The sequence below is a fragment of the Cherax quadricarinatus genome, chromosome 81 (assembly GCF_038502225.1).
Source record: "Cherax quadricarinatus isolate ZL_2023a chromosome 81, ASM3850222v1, whole genome shotgun sequence".
NCBI lineage: Eukaryota > Metazoa > Arthropoda > Malacostraca > Decapoda > Parastacidae > Cherax > Cherax quadricarinatus.
The window spans coordinates 17728548-17743845 of NC_091372.1; the positions used below are offsets into that span (position 1 = coordinate 17728548).

General features: G+C 37.4%; 1 protein-coding gene across 1 annotated transcript in view; it reads left to right on the forward strand.

Moving 5' to 3' along the window:
- Window positions 1-15298, forward strand: part of LOC128699918 (uncharacterized) — a 321982-nt gene that overhangs the window by 16359 nt on the left and 290325 nt on the right. Inside the window, exon 2 of the mRNA XM_070102480.1 lies at window positions 3426-3493. Within this exon, the coding sequence (XP_069958581.1) occupies window positions 3464-3493 (30 nt within the window). The 5' untranslated portion in view covers window positions 3426-3463. The remainder of the gene's footprint in view (window positions 1-3425; window positions 3494-15298) is intronic.

Sequence of the window (15298 nt, forward strand, 5' to 3'; positions counted from 1 at the left end):
GTTTTGAAAGTGATGGTTATGTCTGCAGTTCTAGAGTTTTCAGGAATGGAGTTCCAGATTTTAGGCCCCTTAATGTACATTGAATTTTTGTATAGGTTTAGCCAGACACAAGGAAGGTCAGAGATTTTTGTGCCTGGTGTTGTGCCTGTGGGTCTTGTCACAACTATCAAGAAAGTGTTTTAGTTCAGGGTTAATATTGGAATTTATGGTTTTGTAAATGTTGGTTGCAAAGTAGTAAGTGTGGATGTTCTGCACACTGAGTAAGTTTAGATCTTTGAAGAGTGGGGGGGGGGGTTGTTGCCTAGTATTGGATTGCATGATAATTCTTACTGTGGCTTTCTGTAGGGTTATTATTGGCTTTAGGTGTGTTGCTGCTGCTGATCCTCAAGCACAAATATAAAAGCCTACTTGTGAGGTAGGGATAGATGAGTGAATAGTACAGTGTGAGAAGGGCTGATTATGGCACGTAGTAGCATATTTTGGAGAGGATCCCAGCCGTTTTGGATACTTTTTTTGTTATGCATTGGATATGGGTGCTGAATTTCAGGTTGCTATTGAGGTGTAGGCCCAGGAATTTGCCCACATTATGTCTGGCAATAAGAATGTTGTCGATCTTAATGTTAAGTTGTGCAACACCTGCTCTGTTACCAAACGTAATATAGAAGGTTTTGTCAGTGTTAAGTTTAAGTTTATTGGCTGTCATCCAAGTAGATATTTTTAGTAGCTCCTCGTTAACAATGGTGCTGAGGGTGACAAGATTTGGGTGGGGGATGACATAAGTCGTGTCGTCAGCAAAGAGAATTGGTTTCCGGTGTTGTGATATGTTGGGAAGATCGTTGATGTATGTATAAGAGGAAGAGCAGGGGACCAAGGACACTTCCCTGTGGCACTCCAGTATCAAGTGGTCGTGTTGATGAAGTTGTGTCTTTAATGGTGACATGCTGATACCTATTAGTAAGGTAGGATTTGAAATATGCAAATGCATGGCCTCTTATACCATAATGGTCAAGTTTGTGGAGTAGGATGCCGTGGTCTACTGTGTCAAAAGCTTTCCTTAGGTCAATAAAAAGTCCTAATGGATATTCCTTATTTTCCAGTGCTGTGTAAAGCAGATCTACCATTTTTATAATTGCATTGTTTGTGCTTTTATTTTTTCTGAAGCCAAATTGGCAGGGGTTGAGTATCCTTTGTGCTGTTATAAATGAATATAATCTCTTGTGCACGAGTTTCTCGAAGATTTTGGATAGTAATGGTAAGTTTGATATTGGCCTATAGTTGTTTACATCTGTGGGGTTACCACCTTTGTGTATTAATGTAACCCTTGCTGTCTTGAGTAGTGTCAGGAAAGTGCTATTTTCTAATGATTTGTTATAAAGTAATGAAATAACATGCAAAAGGACATGGGCAGCTCTCTTGTATAATAAAGGTGGGATTTGTGACAGATTCCCTGATTCATTTTAAAGTGACTTGATAATTGTGGTGACTTCAGTGGGCTCAGTTCAAGATAGAGGGTGGTCAGGAAATTCCCATCTAAGTAATCAGTTGCTCGGGCGTTGATACCTGGGATTATACCGGCGAGATTTGATCCTATGGTTGAGAAGAAGTAATTTATCTTGTTATTTGTAGCAATAGGTTGTAGTGGTGTTTTGTTCAGGTTAGTTAGGACAATATCTCTAGTTTTTTCAGTTTGTGGGTGCCCAGAGTCTGAGTGAGTGTTTTCCAGGTCTTTTTTTTATATCTCCTCTTGTTTCAGTGAATCTGCTGGTGTAGTACAATTATTTGGCATTTTTTTATTATTTTGGTGAGAACTGATGCATAGTGTTTAATAATATCTATGTGTATTAAGCCCTGTCTATATTGCTTTTCATATTGGTGTTTCTTATCAGTGGATCTTAGTATGCTGTTAGTCAGCCAAGGGCAACCTAGCCATTTATTCATAATCTGTTTTGTTTTTATAGGACAATGTATGTTGTGTACTCTAATTTGCTAAGAAATATATCTGTCCAATCATCGATACCATTTGCATTGGAGAATTCTGTAGGCCAGTCAACCGTCTCTAGCTCTGCTGCAAAGTTACTTATTGAGGCCTCGTCATGGAGTCTAAATGAAACTTTGTTGTATTCCAGTGGTGGTTTATTAATGTTTGTTAAGAGAAAGGTGGGGTAGTGGTCAGTGATGGGTGAATATAGACAACTATTGCAAAGAAACATGCCCAATGTTTCCACCTGCGCTGGGAATCGAACGCAGACCCTTACTGTGTGAAACGAGAGCTTTAGCGATCAGACCTCTGGGGCACCAACTTCTCTACTAGACTTATTAAAGCCATATAGCATTACCTAATAATATTCAGTTGTTTTGTGCTCATTGTAACTCATCTAATGACCATATAATCTGTTATTGCCTTATTAATCTTAAGTTAATTTAAGTTTACCCAAAATGCTCTGCATACAAGGGGCTTTAGGCATGTACACCCAACTATTATATTCCTTTGTATAACCATGTATCATGTCAAAATAAATTTGTTATTATTATTATTATTATTATTATTATTATTATTATTATTATTATTATTATTATTATTATTATTATTATTATTATTATTAACACTTGCTTTAGAAACCATTGTTAATTGCATTTTACTTGGTATGCTAATAAAGTCAAACAAAAACACTCTCATCCAGGGAAAATTAGAGACTGAAAAATGGGTGTATGCATGAGCACAAACAGGCACAGGTAGCCTACAGTCCTGGTTGTGGCCACTTTGGCCTGTGCAGGACAAGTGTCTGAGTCATCAGACTTGGCCTAATTCTTTGGAAGACAGCCAAACTCTGTCACTACAGACAAAATCTGGAATTACAGAGTTTTGCCCAATATATCTGATATTTACTTTTTTCCTGCCAATTTTTTGTCCAAAATCTGTTAATGAGAGTTGTCCTGCCAATTTTTTGTCCAAAATCTGTTAATGAGAGGGTTTACTGTATTTTGAGGTACATGTGTATTACAGCGTTTTTATAAAAATGTTGGCTTGTATCAGCAATTGTTTACCTTTTCCGATACCATAAACTAGCCAATACCCAGTGATACTGATGATTTGGCACACCTCTTGTACTGTATTAGTAAGATACTTAAATGCCTCATTTGCTATTTTTTAAATATTATTTGGATTTAAGCCTTAAACTGTCCAAACGTAGATCTATGTTGACGTGTGTAGCACTCCGACCTTTATTTTCTCCATTTGAAAGCATATAAAATTGGACACAGATCTACGTTTGGAGCACTATGCACGTCAACGTAGATCTACGTTTGGACAGTTTAAGGGTTAATGGACATTGTCAGTCCCCTGCTTTTACTGCATTTAAATGATTTATTCTCTTGTGTTTTAATTTTTGAGGAATTTGTAGTAATATTTTACTCTTGTTTTTCAGGTTTTGTGGCATTATTCAAGCTTGCTTCAGTGTTAACCATGTCTCATCTGAGATATCCTTTTGATCTGGTAAGTTGTTCTTATTTGCAACTTGAAGTGCATGTTAGATTGAACATCCCTATTTAATCATAACTTCAATGATTTTATGTTTTAATCTTTAACCCTTTCAGGGTCTTTGCCATAGTTCTATGGCTTTGAGTTCTGGGTCCAAACCATAGTTCTACGCCACGAGCTCAGCTCGCTCAGATGAGCTCTGAGCGGTAAATTTGGCCCTAGAAATAAGAGAATACATCTATGTGGTGAGTGTGCAGCACATAAAACAAATCCTGCAACACACAGTGTATAATGAGAGAGAAAAAAAAACTGAGACCGTGATTTTCGATTAAAACAGTGACTTTGCAATGTTGTTTTGTATGTTTATTATAGTTGTTTTTGTGATTTTTTGGTCTCATTTGATAGAATGGAAGATATATTACAGAATTAGATATGATTTTGATTGGTTTTATTACTGAAAATGGCTTGAAACTGAGCTCAGAGTAGCAGAAACGCTCAATTTTTGCCAATGTTCAAGAGTAAACAAATGTCATCATGAGTCAAATACACATCAACTGTTGGGTCTGATATACTTCCACGAATGTGGTGATATTATTTATACAATTATTACAATATTGCATAACAGTAAATCATCCATTTTTTGGTTTGAATGAAAATTCATTATGTGAATAAAAAATCAAAATGGAATTCATTTGTAAAGCCTGAAAACATAACTAATGAACAGAGAAAATTTAGTTTAGTGCCAGGAATGTCTACATTTTGTTTATTCTGGACCCTATTTTGAAACAGGAATATTTTAAACTTTGTGTTAAATTGGCCAAATTACCAATTTCCAATCACTTTATTGGGTAGTTGAAACAGTTGACTGGGTGATTTCTTGTGCTCAGTCGATAAAATGGAAGGAATACTAGTGAAATGGCTAAGAATTTGGTCGATTGGAATAATGTACAGTGGACCCCTCGGGGAACGGCATTAATCCGTTCCAGAGAGCTTGCCTTTAACTGATTTTGCTGTTAGCCGAATTAATTTTCCCCATAAGAAATAATGGAAATCCAATTAATCCATTTCAGACGGCCAAAAGTATTAACAAAAAATATTTTTTTTAAATATTAAATATACATGTAGATATACATACAGAAAACAATGACAAATAAATATAAAGCACTAATAAAATGGATAAATGAACATTTAACATCACACTTACCTTTATTGACTCTATTGGTGTATGGAAGACAGGTAGGATGCGAGAGGAAGGCGAGTTTATTATGCTTCAATATGACGCTAATATCATCTCTGCGGCTTATTTATCTATCACAATTCATCTAATATGACATAATAAACAATATTAATAACATAGAAACATGATGTATGCTCTAGAATGAATAAAATACAGTATGTCATAATGTATGTGAGTAAGTGGTGGTGGTGGTGGTGTTGGGTTTATAAGGGCCACTGAGAGAAGTCGTACATAGTGGTCGTGGAGGCAGCAGCAGAACCCACTAACACTTATTCACACTTAAACAATGTATGTAATTTATAAATAAGAAATATTTACATTTTAATTTATAAATAAGAAATATTTACATTTAACCCTTTGACTGTTTACGCCATATAAATACATCTTACACGCCACTGTTTCTGACGTATTTATATGCACAAATTCTAGCGGCTTCAAATCAAGCGGGAAAGGCCTGGTAGGCCTACATGAGAGAGAATGGGTCTCAGTGGTCGGTGTGCACCCTGTGAAAAAATCTGGGACCCAGCGGTGCATTGTGGGAACGCTATCTTGTTAGTCCATTTTCACCATGCCTCTCGGTAAGAAGTTCCTCACTCCTCGGCGGATTGGAGGTCTTTTGTTCCCAAGCGATAGCTCTAACAGCGATGAAAATGTCAGTGACAGTGAATTCCAGGGTTTTGAAGTGAGTGTGACCGGAAAAAGTGCCCAGGATAACATAATTAGTGATGAAAACCCAGATGACCCACAACCTTCCACCTCTGGTGCTGGGCCAGCTTGTTCACGTTCATGTTCGCCTGTACCAGGACGAAAGAGGAAACTATTTGGTCGTGTACAACACCCAGATGTTAGCAGTGAATGTGGTAGTGATAGTGATTTCAAGGTCATTGAAAGCAGTTCTAGTGACAGTGAGGGTGAATATTCCCCAGCGAAGCGGCAGTATGTACGACGTAGCATGCGGTCTGGTAGTGTTTCATATGCTGTTCCAAGGGGAAGGAGAAACTCTGGGAGCACATCCCGTGGCCCTACACCATGACCTGGTAGTGAAGATGACGATATTGTTACGATGGGTATGAATGATGTGAGTGAGGGAGCAGGCGGTGGTGGTGATAGTGATGGTGGCACGGCCCATGTGGCACCAGCAGCGGGCCACGCTACTACCCACGCTGATGACTCTGCACAACAACCAGCCTCACCCGACCCCACACTCCCACAACCTGCACAACCACAACCACGGTACAATATCCAGAACCCACCAGCAGACCGCATATGGGATTGGCAGGACGGTGACGAGTTTGTTCCCAGTCCCCATGACTTTGATGAAGCACAAAGTGGAATAAAGCCATCATGTCCACTTGGGAACAATGCTAGTGAACTGGACTGCTTTGAGTTATTCTTCGATGAACCCCTGATGGACATCATTGTCAGGGAAACAAACACATACTATGATTACACCATGACAAATACAATTCTCTCACCAAAATCACGGCTACACCAGTGGAAGGAGACAACTGTGGCAGAGATGTACCTGTTTTTTGCCACAATAATGCTTATGCCACATGTGTATAAGCACACTGTCACCACATACTGGGCAACAGAACGCCTGATTTCAACTCCAGGTTTTAGTGACATTATAGGTGTCAATCGTTTCCTGATACATGTACTGTTACGTATGCTACACTTTTCAGACAAAACCAGGCCTGACAGAACTGACAGGTTATATAAGATCAGAAATGTGTTTATGTACCTGAAACAAAAGTGCTGCATGTATTTTTATCCCTTCAGGAAGCTTGTTATTGATGAGTCCTTGATTTTATTCAAAGGAAGACTCTCATTCAAGCAATATATACCAAGCACATAAGTTACTTGGAAAATAAAAATATTGAAAAATGCAAGAAACTTTTGAATTAGAGTAAATAAAAGAATACCGGGTGGGTGGCAGTTGCCGCTGTTGCCGTACGCACATCACTTTCTGCAAACTTTGCGGCTCTATACCTCGGTAAGTACTGATGACAAAAATTTTTTTTTAAGCTTAAAACACTCAGAAAAATATTCCTAACATTTTCATAAGAAAAAATAACCCTGAAAGGGTTAAACTACCAGCAGGGGTAAAATTAAATTGTATTGTAGTGACAAAATATTTTTGGAATTTTTTTTACCCAAAAATTGGCCCCAATCTTACGTGTTAAAAATATGTAACTTGGGTTAAAACTTACCAAAGAATAGTTGTTTATAATTTCCAAAAGTGATCCACATATGGCAACATTGTTGCATCTTGCATGCTTGCAATTAATATTATTGGCCATTTCTTTCTTTTTTCTTCTTTTCAAAACATGCACATATGATTATGCATTTTCTGGCCATATTTACAGGATATTTGGTGTTCATTGCACTAATTATTTCTTGTTTGAAAAAACAATTTACTTACAAATTGTTCATACGGTACTTTTTTAATTTTCTCTTATGTATGTGCTATACACCATACATGCACCGTGCACTTACTGTTCACTATGCCAACTCCAGGTGCTTGAGTTACACGTGATGTTTGGCAACAGAACAGCAAATGTCCAACTAAATGACTCAAGAAATCGTAATGACACGATTGCAAACAAACCATACCCCCGGCCGGGATTGAACCCGCGGTCATAGAGTCTCAAAACTCCAGCCCGTCGCGAGTTTTGAGACTCTATGACCGCGGGTTCAATCCCGGCCGGGGGTATGGTCCAACTAAATGTTTTAAGTAATGGTTCTCCCATTGCCAGACAAAATGAAGAAAAATTTCTAGGTCTGTTTTTTGACTCCAACACACACTACAAAAAATAAAGTATCCAAAACAGTTGGCATCTTCTCCAAGATATGCTACTATATACCTCAAACAGATCTACTCACATTATACTACTCTCTAATCTATCCCTACCTCACCTACGCTATTTTTGCCTTGGGATCAACTACATACAGCAAATCGCTTTAAGCCAATAATAACACAGCAAAAAGCAGAAGTATAAATGATTACTCTTTATATTGCCAGACAACACACTTCCCAACTTACCAGAAACATAAGCCTACTTAACCCTTTCAGGGTTTTGGCCGTACTAGTATGGCTTACGCGCCAGTGTCCATGACGTACTATTTTATTTTTATTAACACAATGGCTGATTCCCACAAGGCAGGGTGGCCCAAAAAAGAAAAACTTTCACCATCATTCACTCCATCACTGTCTTGCCAGAAGGGTGCTTTACAGTACAGTTTTTAAACTGCAACATTAACACCCCTCCTTCAGAGTGCAGGCACTGTACTTCCCATCTCCAGGACTCAAGTCCAGTCTGCCGGTTTCCCTGAATCCCTTCATAAATGTTACTTTGCTCATACTCCAACAGCACGTCAAGTATTAAAATCCATTTGTCTCCACTCCTATCAAACATGCTCACGTATGCCTGCTGGAAGTCCAAGCCCTTCGCACACAAAACCTCCTTTACCCCCTCTCTCCAACCTTTCCTAGGCCGACGTACTAGTACGCATAAATTCTAGCGCCTTCAAATCTAGTGAGAGAAAGCTAGTAGGCCTACATATGAAAGAATGAGTTTATTTGGTCAGAGTGTGCAGCATAAAAAAAAATCCTGCAGCACACAGTACGTAATGAGAAAAAAAAACTCCGACCGTGTTTTTGGATTAAAACAGCGACTTTGCACTATATTTTCGTATGGTATTTATTGTTGTATTCTAGTTTTCCTGGTCTCATTGTATAGAATGGAAGACATATTACAGAAATTGAGATGATTTTGACTGGTTTTACAATGAAAAGTACCTTGAAATTGAGCTCAAAGTAGCAGAAATGTTCGATTTTTACCAAAGTTCAAAAGTAAACAAATCATGCTATGCATCCAATACATGTCAACTGGTGAGTCTAATATTCTTTCACAAGTGCGCCGATATTATTTATACCATTTCTACACTAATGCAGTAGTCTGCATAACAGTAAATCTTATTTTTTTTTGTGAGAATAAAAATTCAAAGTGGAAAGCAAAAGAAATATAAGAGGGGCGTGGGGACATGACTAATGAACAGAGGAAATGTTATTTTAGTGCCAGGAATGTCTTTCTTTTTTATTCTGGACCCTATTTGGAAATTGGCATCTTTTGAAATTTGTGTGAAATTGGCAAAATTGCTAAATTCTGACCACAATATTGGATAGTTGAAATCGGTAAATTGGTGATTTCTTGTACTCATTTGATAGAAAAAATGGAGTTCTAGTACATTGGAATTGGCTGAAAATAGGGCTCAAAGTGGGCAAAATCGCGATGTGTAAACATCGTCGAGACCGCTAACTTCGCGAGAGCATAATTCTGTAAGTTTTCCATCAAATTTCATACGTTTGGTGTCATTATGATTGGGAAAAGATTCTCTATCTTTTCACAAGAAAATTTTTTTTTTTTTTTTTGAAATTTGGGGGACCCTGAGAACAAGTCTCTGAGAAGGCCTGTGGACCCTGAAAGGGTTAATATATGTAACATTCACTCATACAACTGTGCTTACTTCATATACAGGACAATAAACTATAATATTAATCATGACCTGATACTCTTTCTTGATACAGTGGTACCCTGAGTTTCATACATAATTCGAGTGCCGTTACCGAACGAATTTGTTCCCATAAGGAATAATGTAAATTAGATTACTCCATTTCAGACCCCAAAAGTACACTTACAAAAGCACTTACAATAATACACTTAAATAATTGTTCAGTTGAGAGCTGTACAAAACTCGGGGTACCTTGTTCTTGTTCTTGTCCAGACCAGAGCTTTGGTGAGATGGTTAAGGAAGAAGGATGGGTAAGGATAGAAATTTTGGAAAAGGGTGGGAGGGGGGAGAGAGGTAGGATATAAAAGGTAAGTGGCCCAACCACTTTGGTGTAATTTAAAAAGTGTATGTGAAATGATAAGATATTCTTTAAGGGGTATAAGACTAACCCATCAGAGTCACATAGATATAACAGATATGTAAGTACATGACTCTGAATTGGTAGTAATTATACAAGTTGCAATTGCTTTTTTTTTTTTTTTTTTTTTTTTTTTTTTTTTTTTTTTTTTTTTTTTTTTTTTTTGCGATTGCACAATGGATAGTTATGCGACAATGAAGGCAATAATTTTCTGGCCAGTTTATAGAATTATGTGACAATGGCTTCTTGCAGGTGGTGTCCAGCCATAGTAAATAGCTCACAATTTTGCCATTATATTCCAAAGCTCATTTATTTGATTACCACTTTGTTGTTCACCACAACCTATATTAGTCCCTTTTTATTATAATTTTAAACTATAAGTCTAACTTTAAAAAATTACCTTTATAGTACTACCTACTATCATATTCCCAAGCACTATTATATGATCATCACTTTATTTGTATTAGTCCCTTAGCTCATTATTTTACATTTGTTAAATAATTCAGGTGCTCTTTTTTAGCTTAAGACTATTTACTTTGTTTTATACTTAATTCTAACTATAAATTCACTACAAATCTTATGATTACAAGCATTGATCCTGATACCAACCTCTTATTTAATGACTTAAATGAATCAAACAGTTACTGTAATTACTACACTGCAGAACAATCAAAGGCACTTCTCAGTGCCAACAACAACATAACTATCTTTAACTACAATATCAGATCTTTAAGCAAGCATTACGATGACCTCATAGCATTACTAAATTCCTTACATGCCAATATGTCCATCATTACACTAACTGAAACCTGGCTAAAGCCTGATAGTACAGATGTCTATGCCATTCCTGGTTACACAGCCATACACAACTGTAGGCCAGACCAACAAGGGGGTGGCACAGCCATATACTACTCAGACCAACTAGAATGTATCACTAATACTTGCACAAGGGATGAACATGGGGAATATATAATAGCTAAATTCAAATCCAAATACCTACAAAAACCTCTCACATTGATAAACATCTACAGAGTTCCACAGTCAAACATTAGCCAATTTAGTCAAAATCTAGGAAGTATGATAACTGATGCACGCATGAACAAAGATCACTTACTACTCTCAGGTGACTTCAATATAAATCTCCTGCAAGACCAGGACCCACACGTTACTGAATTCACAAACACGATGAGTAACTGTATGTTACTACCAGCAGTAACAAAACCTACAAGAGTTACAGAGACTAGTGTTTCCCTACTTGACCACATCTGGACCAACACCATATCCTCTTTAAAATCAGGCATAATTACAGATAATACCACAGACCACTACCCTACTTTCCTCATAACAACTCTTGGTAAACTACCCCAAGACACTACTAAAGTCACCTTCAGACTTCACAATGAGGCAGCCATTAATAACTTCACAACAGCATTAGCAAACATTGATTGGCACACTGAGCTAGAAATCTATACAGATATTGATGAATGTATTAATAATTTTCTAAAAAAGACCCAATACCTCTATAACAAGCACTGCCCTAAAAAAACTAAACAGATGACAGCAAAGAGACTGAACAGTCCCTGGCTAACACCCAGCATTCTCAAATCCATAAATACAAAACACCAATATGAAAAGCAGTACAGAATGGGTCACATAACCAGAGACCAAACAAAACGTTACTCGTCAATCCTAACCAGCCTGATAAGAAGGGCAAAAAAATTGTATTATGAGAACAGATTATCCAACTTACGAGGTGATATAAAAAAGACCTGGAAAACCCTATCAAAAATTCTGGGAACAAAAAAGATATCACGAAATAGCGAAATAAAATTAGCAAAATCAGATGAACCCCAACTCCCACCAACAGAAACAGCAAACAGACTCAATGATTTCTTCTCCACTATAGGACAAAACCTTGCCAATAAAATCCCAAGCTCAGATACCCCACCAAATGACTACCTCACCGGCAACTACCCGAACACACTGTTCCTAGCTCCGACTAACCCATACGAAGTCTCCCTTATTATCAATGCACTAAAAAACAAGGCAGGAGATTTAAGTACCTTACCACCCTTTATATACAAAAAAGTGTCACAAGTGCTATCTCCAATCATTGCAACACTCTTTAACAAATCCATTGAATCCTCCACCTTCCCTACAGTACTCAAAATAGCAAGGGTCACCCCGATCCACAAAGGAGGAGACCAAACAGAGTTGAATAACTATAGGCCAATATCCAACTTACACCCTCTCTCAAAAATCTTCGAAAAATTAATTCATAAACGAATCTACTCCTACCTTATCTCCCAAAACATACTCAACCCCTGCCAGTTTGGATTCAGGCCTAATAAAAATACTAATGATGCTATTATACACATGCTAGAACATATATACACTGCAATAGAGAAAAAAGAAGTCCCACTGGGGATCTTCATTGACTTACGTAAAGCTTTTGATACAGTTGACCATGACTTGCTCCACGTAAAATTGTCACACTATGGTATAAGAGGGCACTCCCTCAACTACCTCAAGTCATACCTCAGCAACAGAAGCCAATATGTGTACGCAAATGGGGCAAACTCTTCTGCGCAACCAATTACAGTTGGTGTCCCACAGGGAAGTGTCCTTGGCCCTCTTCTCTTTCTCCTATACATAAATGACCTTCCAAATGCTTCGCAATTACTCAAACCCACACTATTTGCAGATGACACTACATACGTCTTCTCTCACCCGAGCCCAGTCACACTAGCCAATACTGTAAATACCGAATTACAGAAAATATCTACCTGGATGAGGACTAACAAACTTACACTAAACATTGACAAAACCTACTTCATTCAGTTTGGTAACAGAGCTACAGATGTCCCTCTTAACATAATGATAAACGGATCACCTATCACAAAGCTAACAGAGGGAAAATTCTTAGGAATCCACCTTGATAATAGACTCAAATTTCATACACATATACAACAAATTTCTAAGAAAATTTCCAAGACTGTAGGCATACTATCGAAGATACGGTACTATGTTCCACAGTCAGCCCTCCTGGCCCTATATCACTCTCTTATTTACCCCTATCTCACCTATGGAATTTGTGCATGGGGCTCAACAACAATTAACCATCTCAGACCACTAATTACCCAACAAAAGGCTGCAGTTAGAATGATAACAAATTCTCACTACAGGCAGCACACTCCACCAATATTCAATACACTAAACCTACTCACCATACAAAACATCCATACTTATTACTGCACCTATTACATACATAGAACACTTAACTCTGATATTAACCCTTCCCTCAAACATCTCCTTGCCAACCTCAACAGAACACATGACCATAACACAAGGCACAGATCACTCTTTGATGTTCCTCGTGTTCATCTCACACTATGCAAAAACTCAATGCACATAAAAGGCCCTAAAATCTGGAATTCATTACCTGTAAATATAAAAGAAACACTACCTGTTTATAAATTCAAGTCTCTACTCAAAGATCACTTACTCACCCAAAACCAAATAAATACTGAATAACTGAACCTTATAAATTGTATATCTTAAATGTTTCTCACAATTATATCACATAAATGTTAAACCTAAAACCGAATCTAACTTTATTATTTTTTAAATACACTACCTAACAGAATCCTTCATATGACCTGTCTTTGTAATACTCACTTGTGCTTTATAGTAATCTGTTTACATTAATGTTTTATCACTGACTTCATCATTGCTTAGTTAATCTTAAGTTAATTTTAAGCCAGCCCGTAATGCTATGCATAGTATAAGTGGCTTTGGCATACTGCTCTTATCTGTATTTTTTTTTTGTACCTCTGTATGTGTGCACAAATTTATAATAAATAAATAAATAAATAAATAAATATAAGATGTCTCCCTTATTTGGGGCGATGATGTTCTCAGTATACATAGAAGGGTTCTGGTGTTACCCAATCTTCTTCATCAGGGAGGTTGCTCAATATCATGGGTCGATGGTAATCAGCTTTATGTATAAAACGACGGACCCCTTGTGGGAGAGTCATTCTTTGAGTCCTGTGAGGAGGAGTATTGATGATATAATCCGTGGTATTTACCACTTGTATAGGATGTTCTCTATCTGGCATGTATAGTTCTTGCATTGTATAGAGTTGTTTCTTTTTTAGGGTGTCAAGGCGTACATTTATGGCAGTAATATCTTGTTGTATGTGTAAATCTGCCATTTTAACTCTGTCTCTCCTCCTGGTATTGGTAATGAAGCGAAGAGCTCTATTCTGGACCCTTTGTAACCGTAGCATATTGGTCTTTGTTGTTAATAACATTGGGACACAAGGGTATTCAAGTATAGGTCTTATTAACATTTTATACAGATGTTTTTTGACATGTTGAGGGGCTTGATTGAATCGAAAGAGACTGCTAAGACCGGCTTTGGCTGTGTTGATCTTTTTAGTTACATGAGAGGTTGAGTGGAGCAGCCTGTCTATTTTATATCCCAAAATCTTGTTAGGGTTTCTAATGGCTACAGGTGTACCTCTGATGGAGGTACCCCCTTTATCTTCAATTGTTGATGCAAAACATCCTATCGTGCTAACAAGGACCTTGTCAGGATTAGTCGTAATTCTCCATTTCTTTTCCCAATTAGATGTTCGACGAAGTTCAATATTCATTTTTTCTATGACTCTCTCATACTTGTATTTTCCTGTTACCGGAGTTGATGAGACGACATGAATAACATCATCTGCAAACTGTGTCACAATTGTATCATTAAACTCTGGTTGAGGAAGGTCATTCACATAAATGTTGAACAGAAGTGGACTGAGACAAGAACCTTGTGGGACACCAGCTGTCGGTATAAAAGGCTCTGTCGACCTGCCATGAAAGGTGGGAATGATTTTTCTTTGAGTTAAGAAATTATATATTACTCTGAGAAAAGTCCAGTTATGGTCTGGTAGGTCAATGAGTTTGTATATAAGGCCATCATGCCATAAGCTATCAAAAGCTTTATGAACATCTCTTGTGGCAATTAAGGCAAGATTGCCCTGATGTTTTAGACTTGCTACAGTATCGAAAATAACATTTATTGCATGATTGGTACCTCTATGGGTTCTAAAACCAAATTGCTTTTCAGTAAAAAAGTGATTAAACTCCATATAGTAGTTCAATCTGTTGGAAATGACCTTCTCAAGAACTTTTCCAGTGACTTCAAGTAAAGATATAGGTCTATAGTTCCCAGGTTGGTGGATGTCTTTATTGGGCTTACCTAGAAAGATCATCCTAGCAGTCTTAAAAACCACTGGAAAATGTCCTGAGGCCAAGATGGCATTAAAGATATTTACCAAAGACTGTTTACAATTTCTGGGTAGGAACTTTATTTGTTTCATTGTTATTCCAGAGAGGCCAGGGGCTCTATTTCGCATTCTTACAATAACCTGACTCATTTCTAGTAATGTAATAGGTCTAGTAAGCGGGTGGGCATCTTCAAGAGTTGAAGTATCGATGGAAGGTACTGGTTGTAGATCATCCAAGTTCTCATCTCTCCATTCATTTACCAACTGATAATGATTATTGTTAAATTGAGGACTGTTATTGTGGGAGAGAATTTTCTCCCATACATCACCCATCAAATTAGCCTGGTCCTGTGGATCGTCAAGTTTAA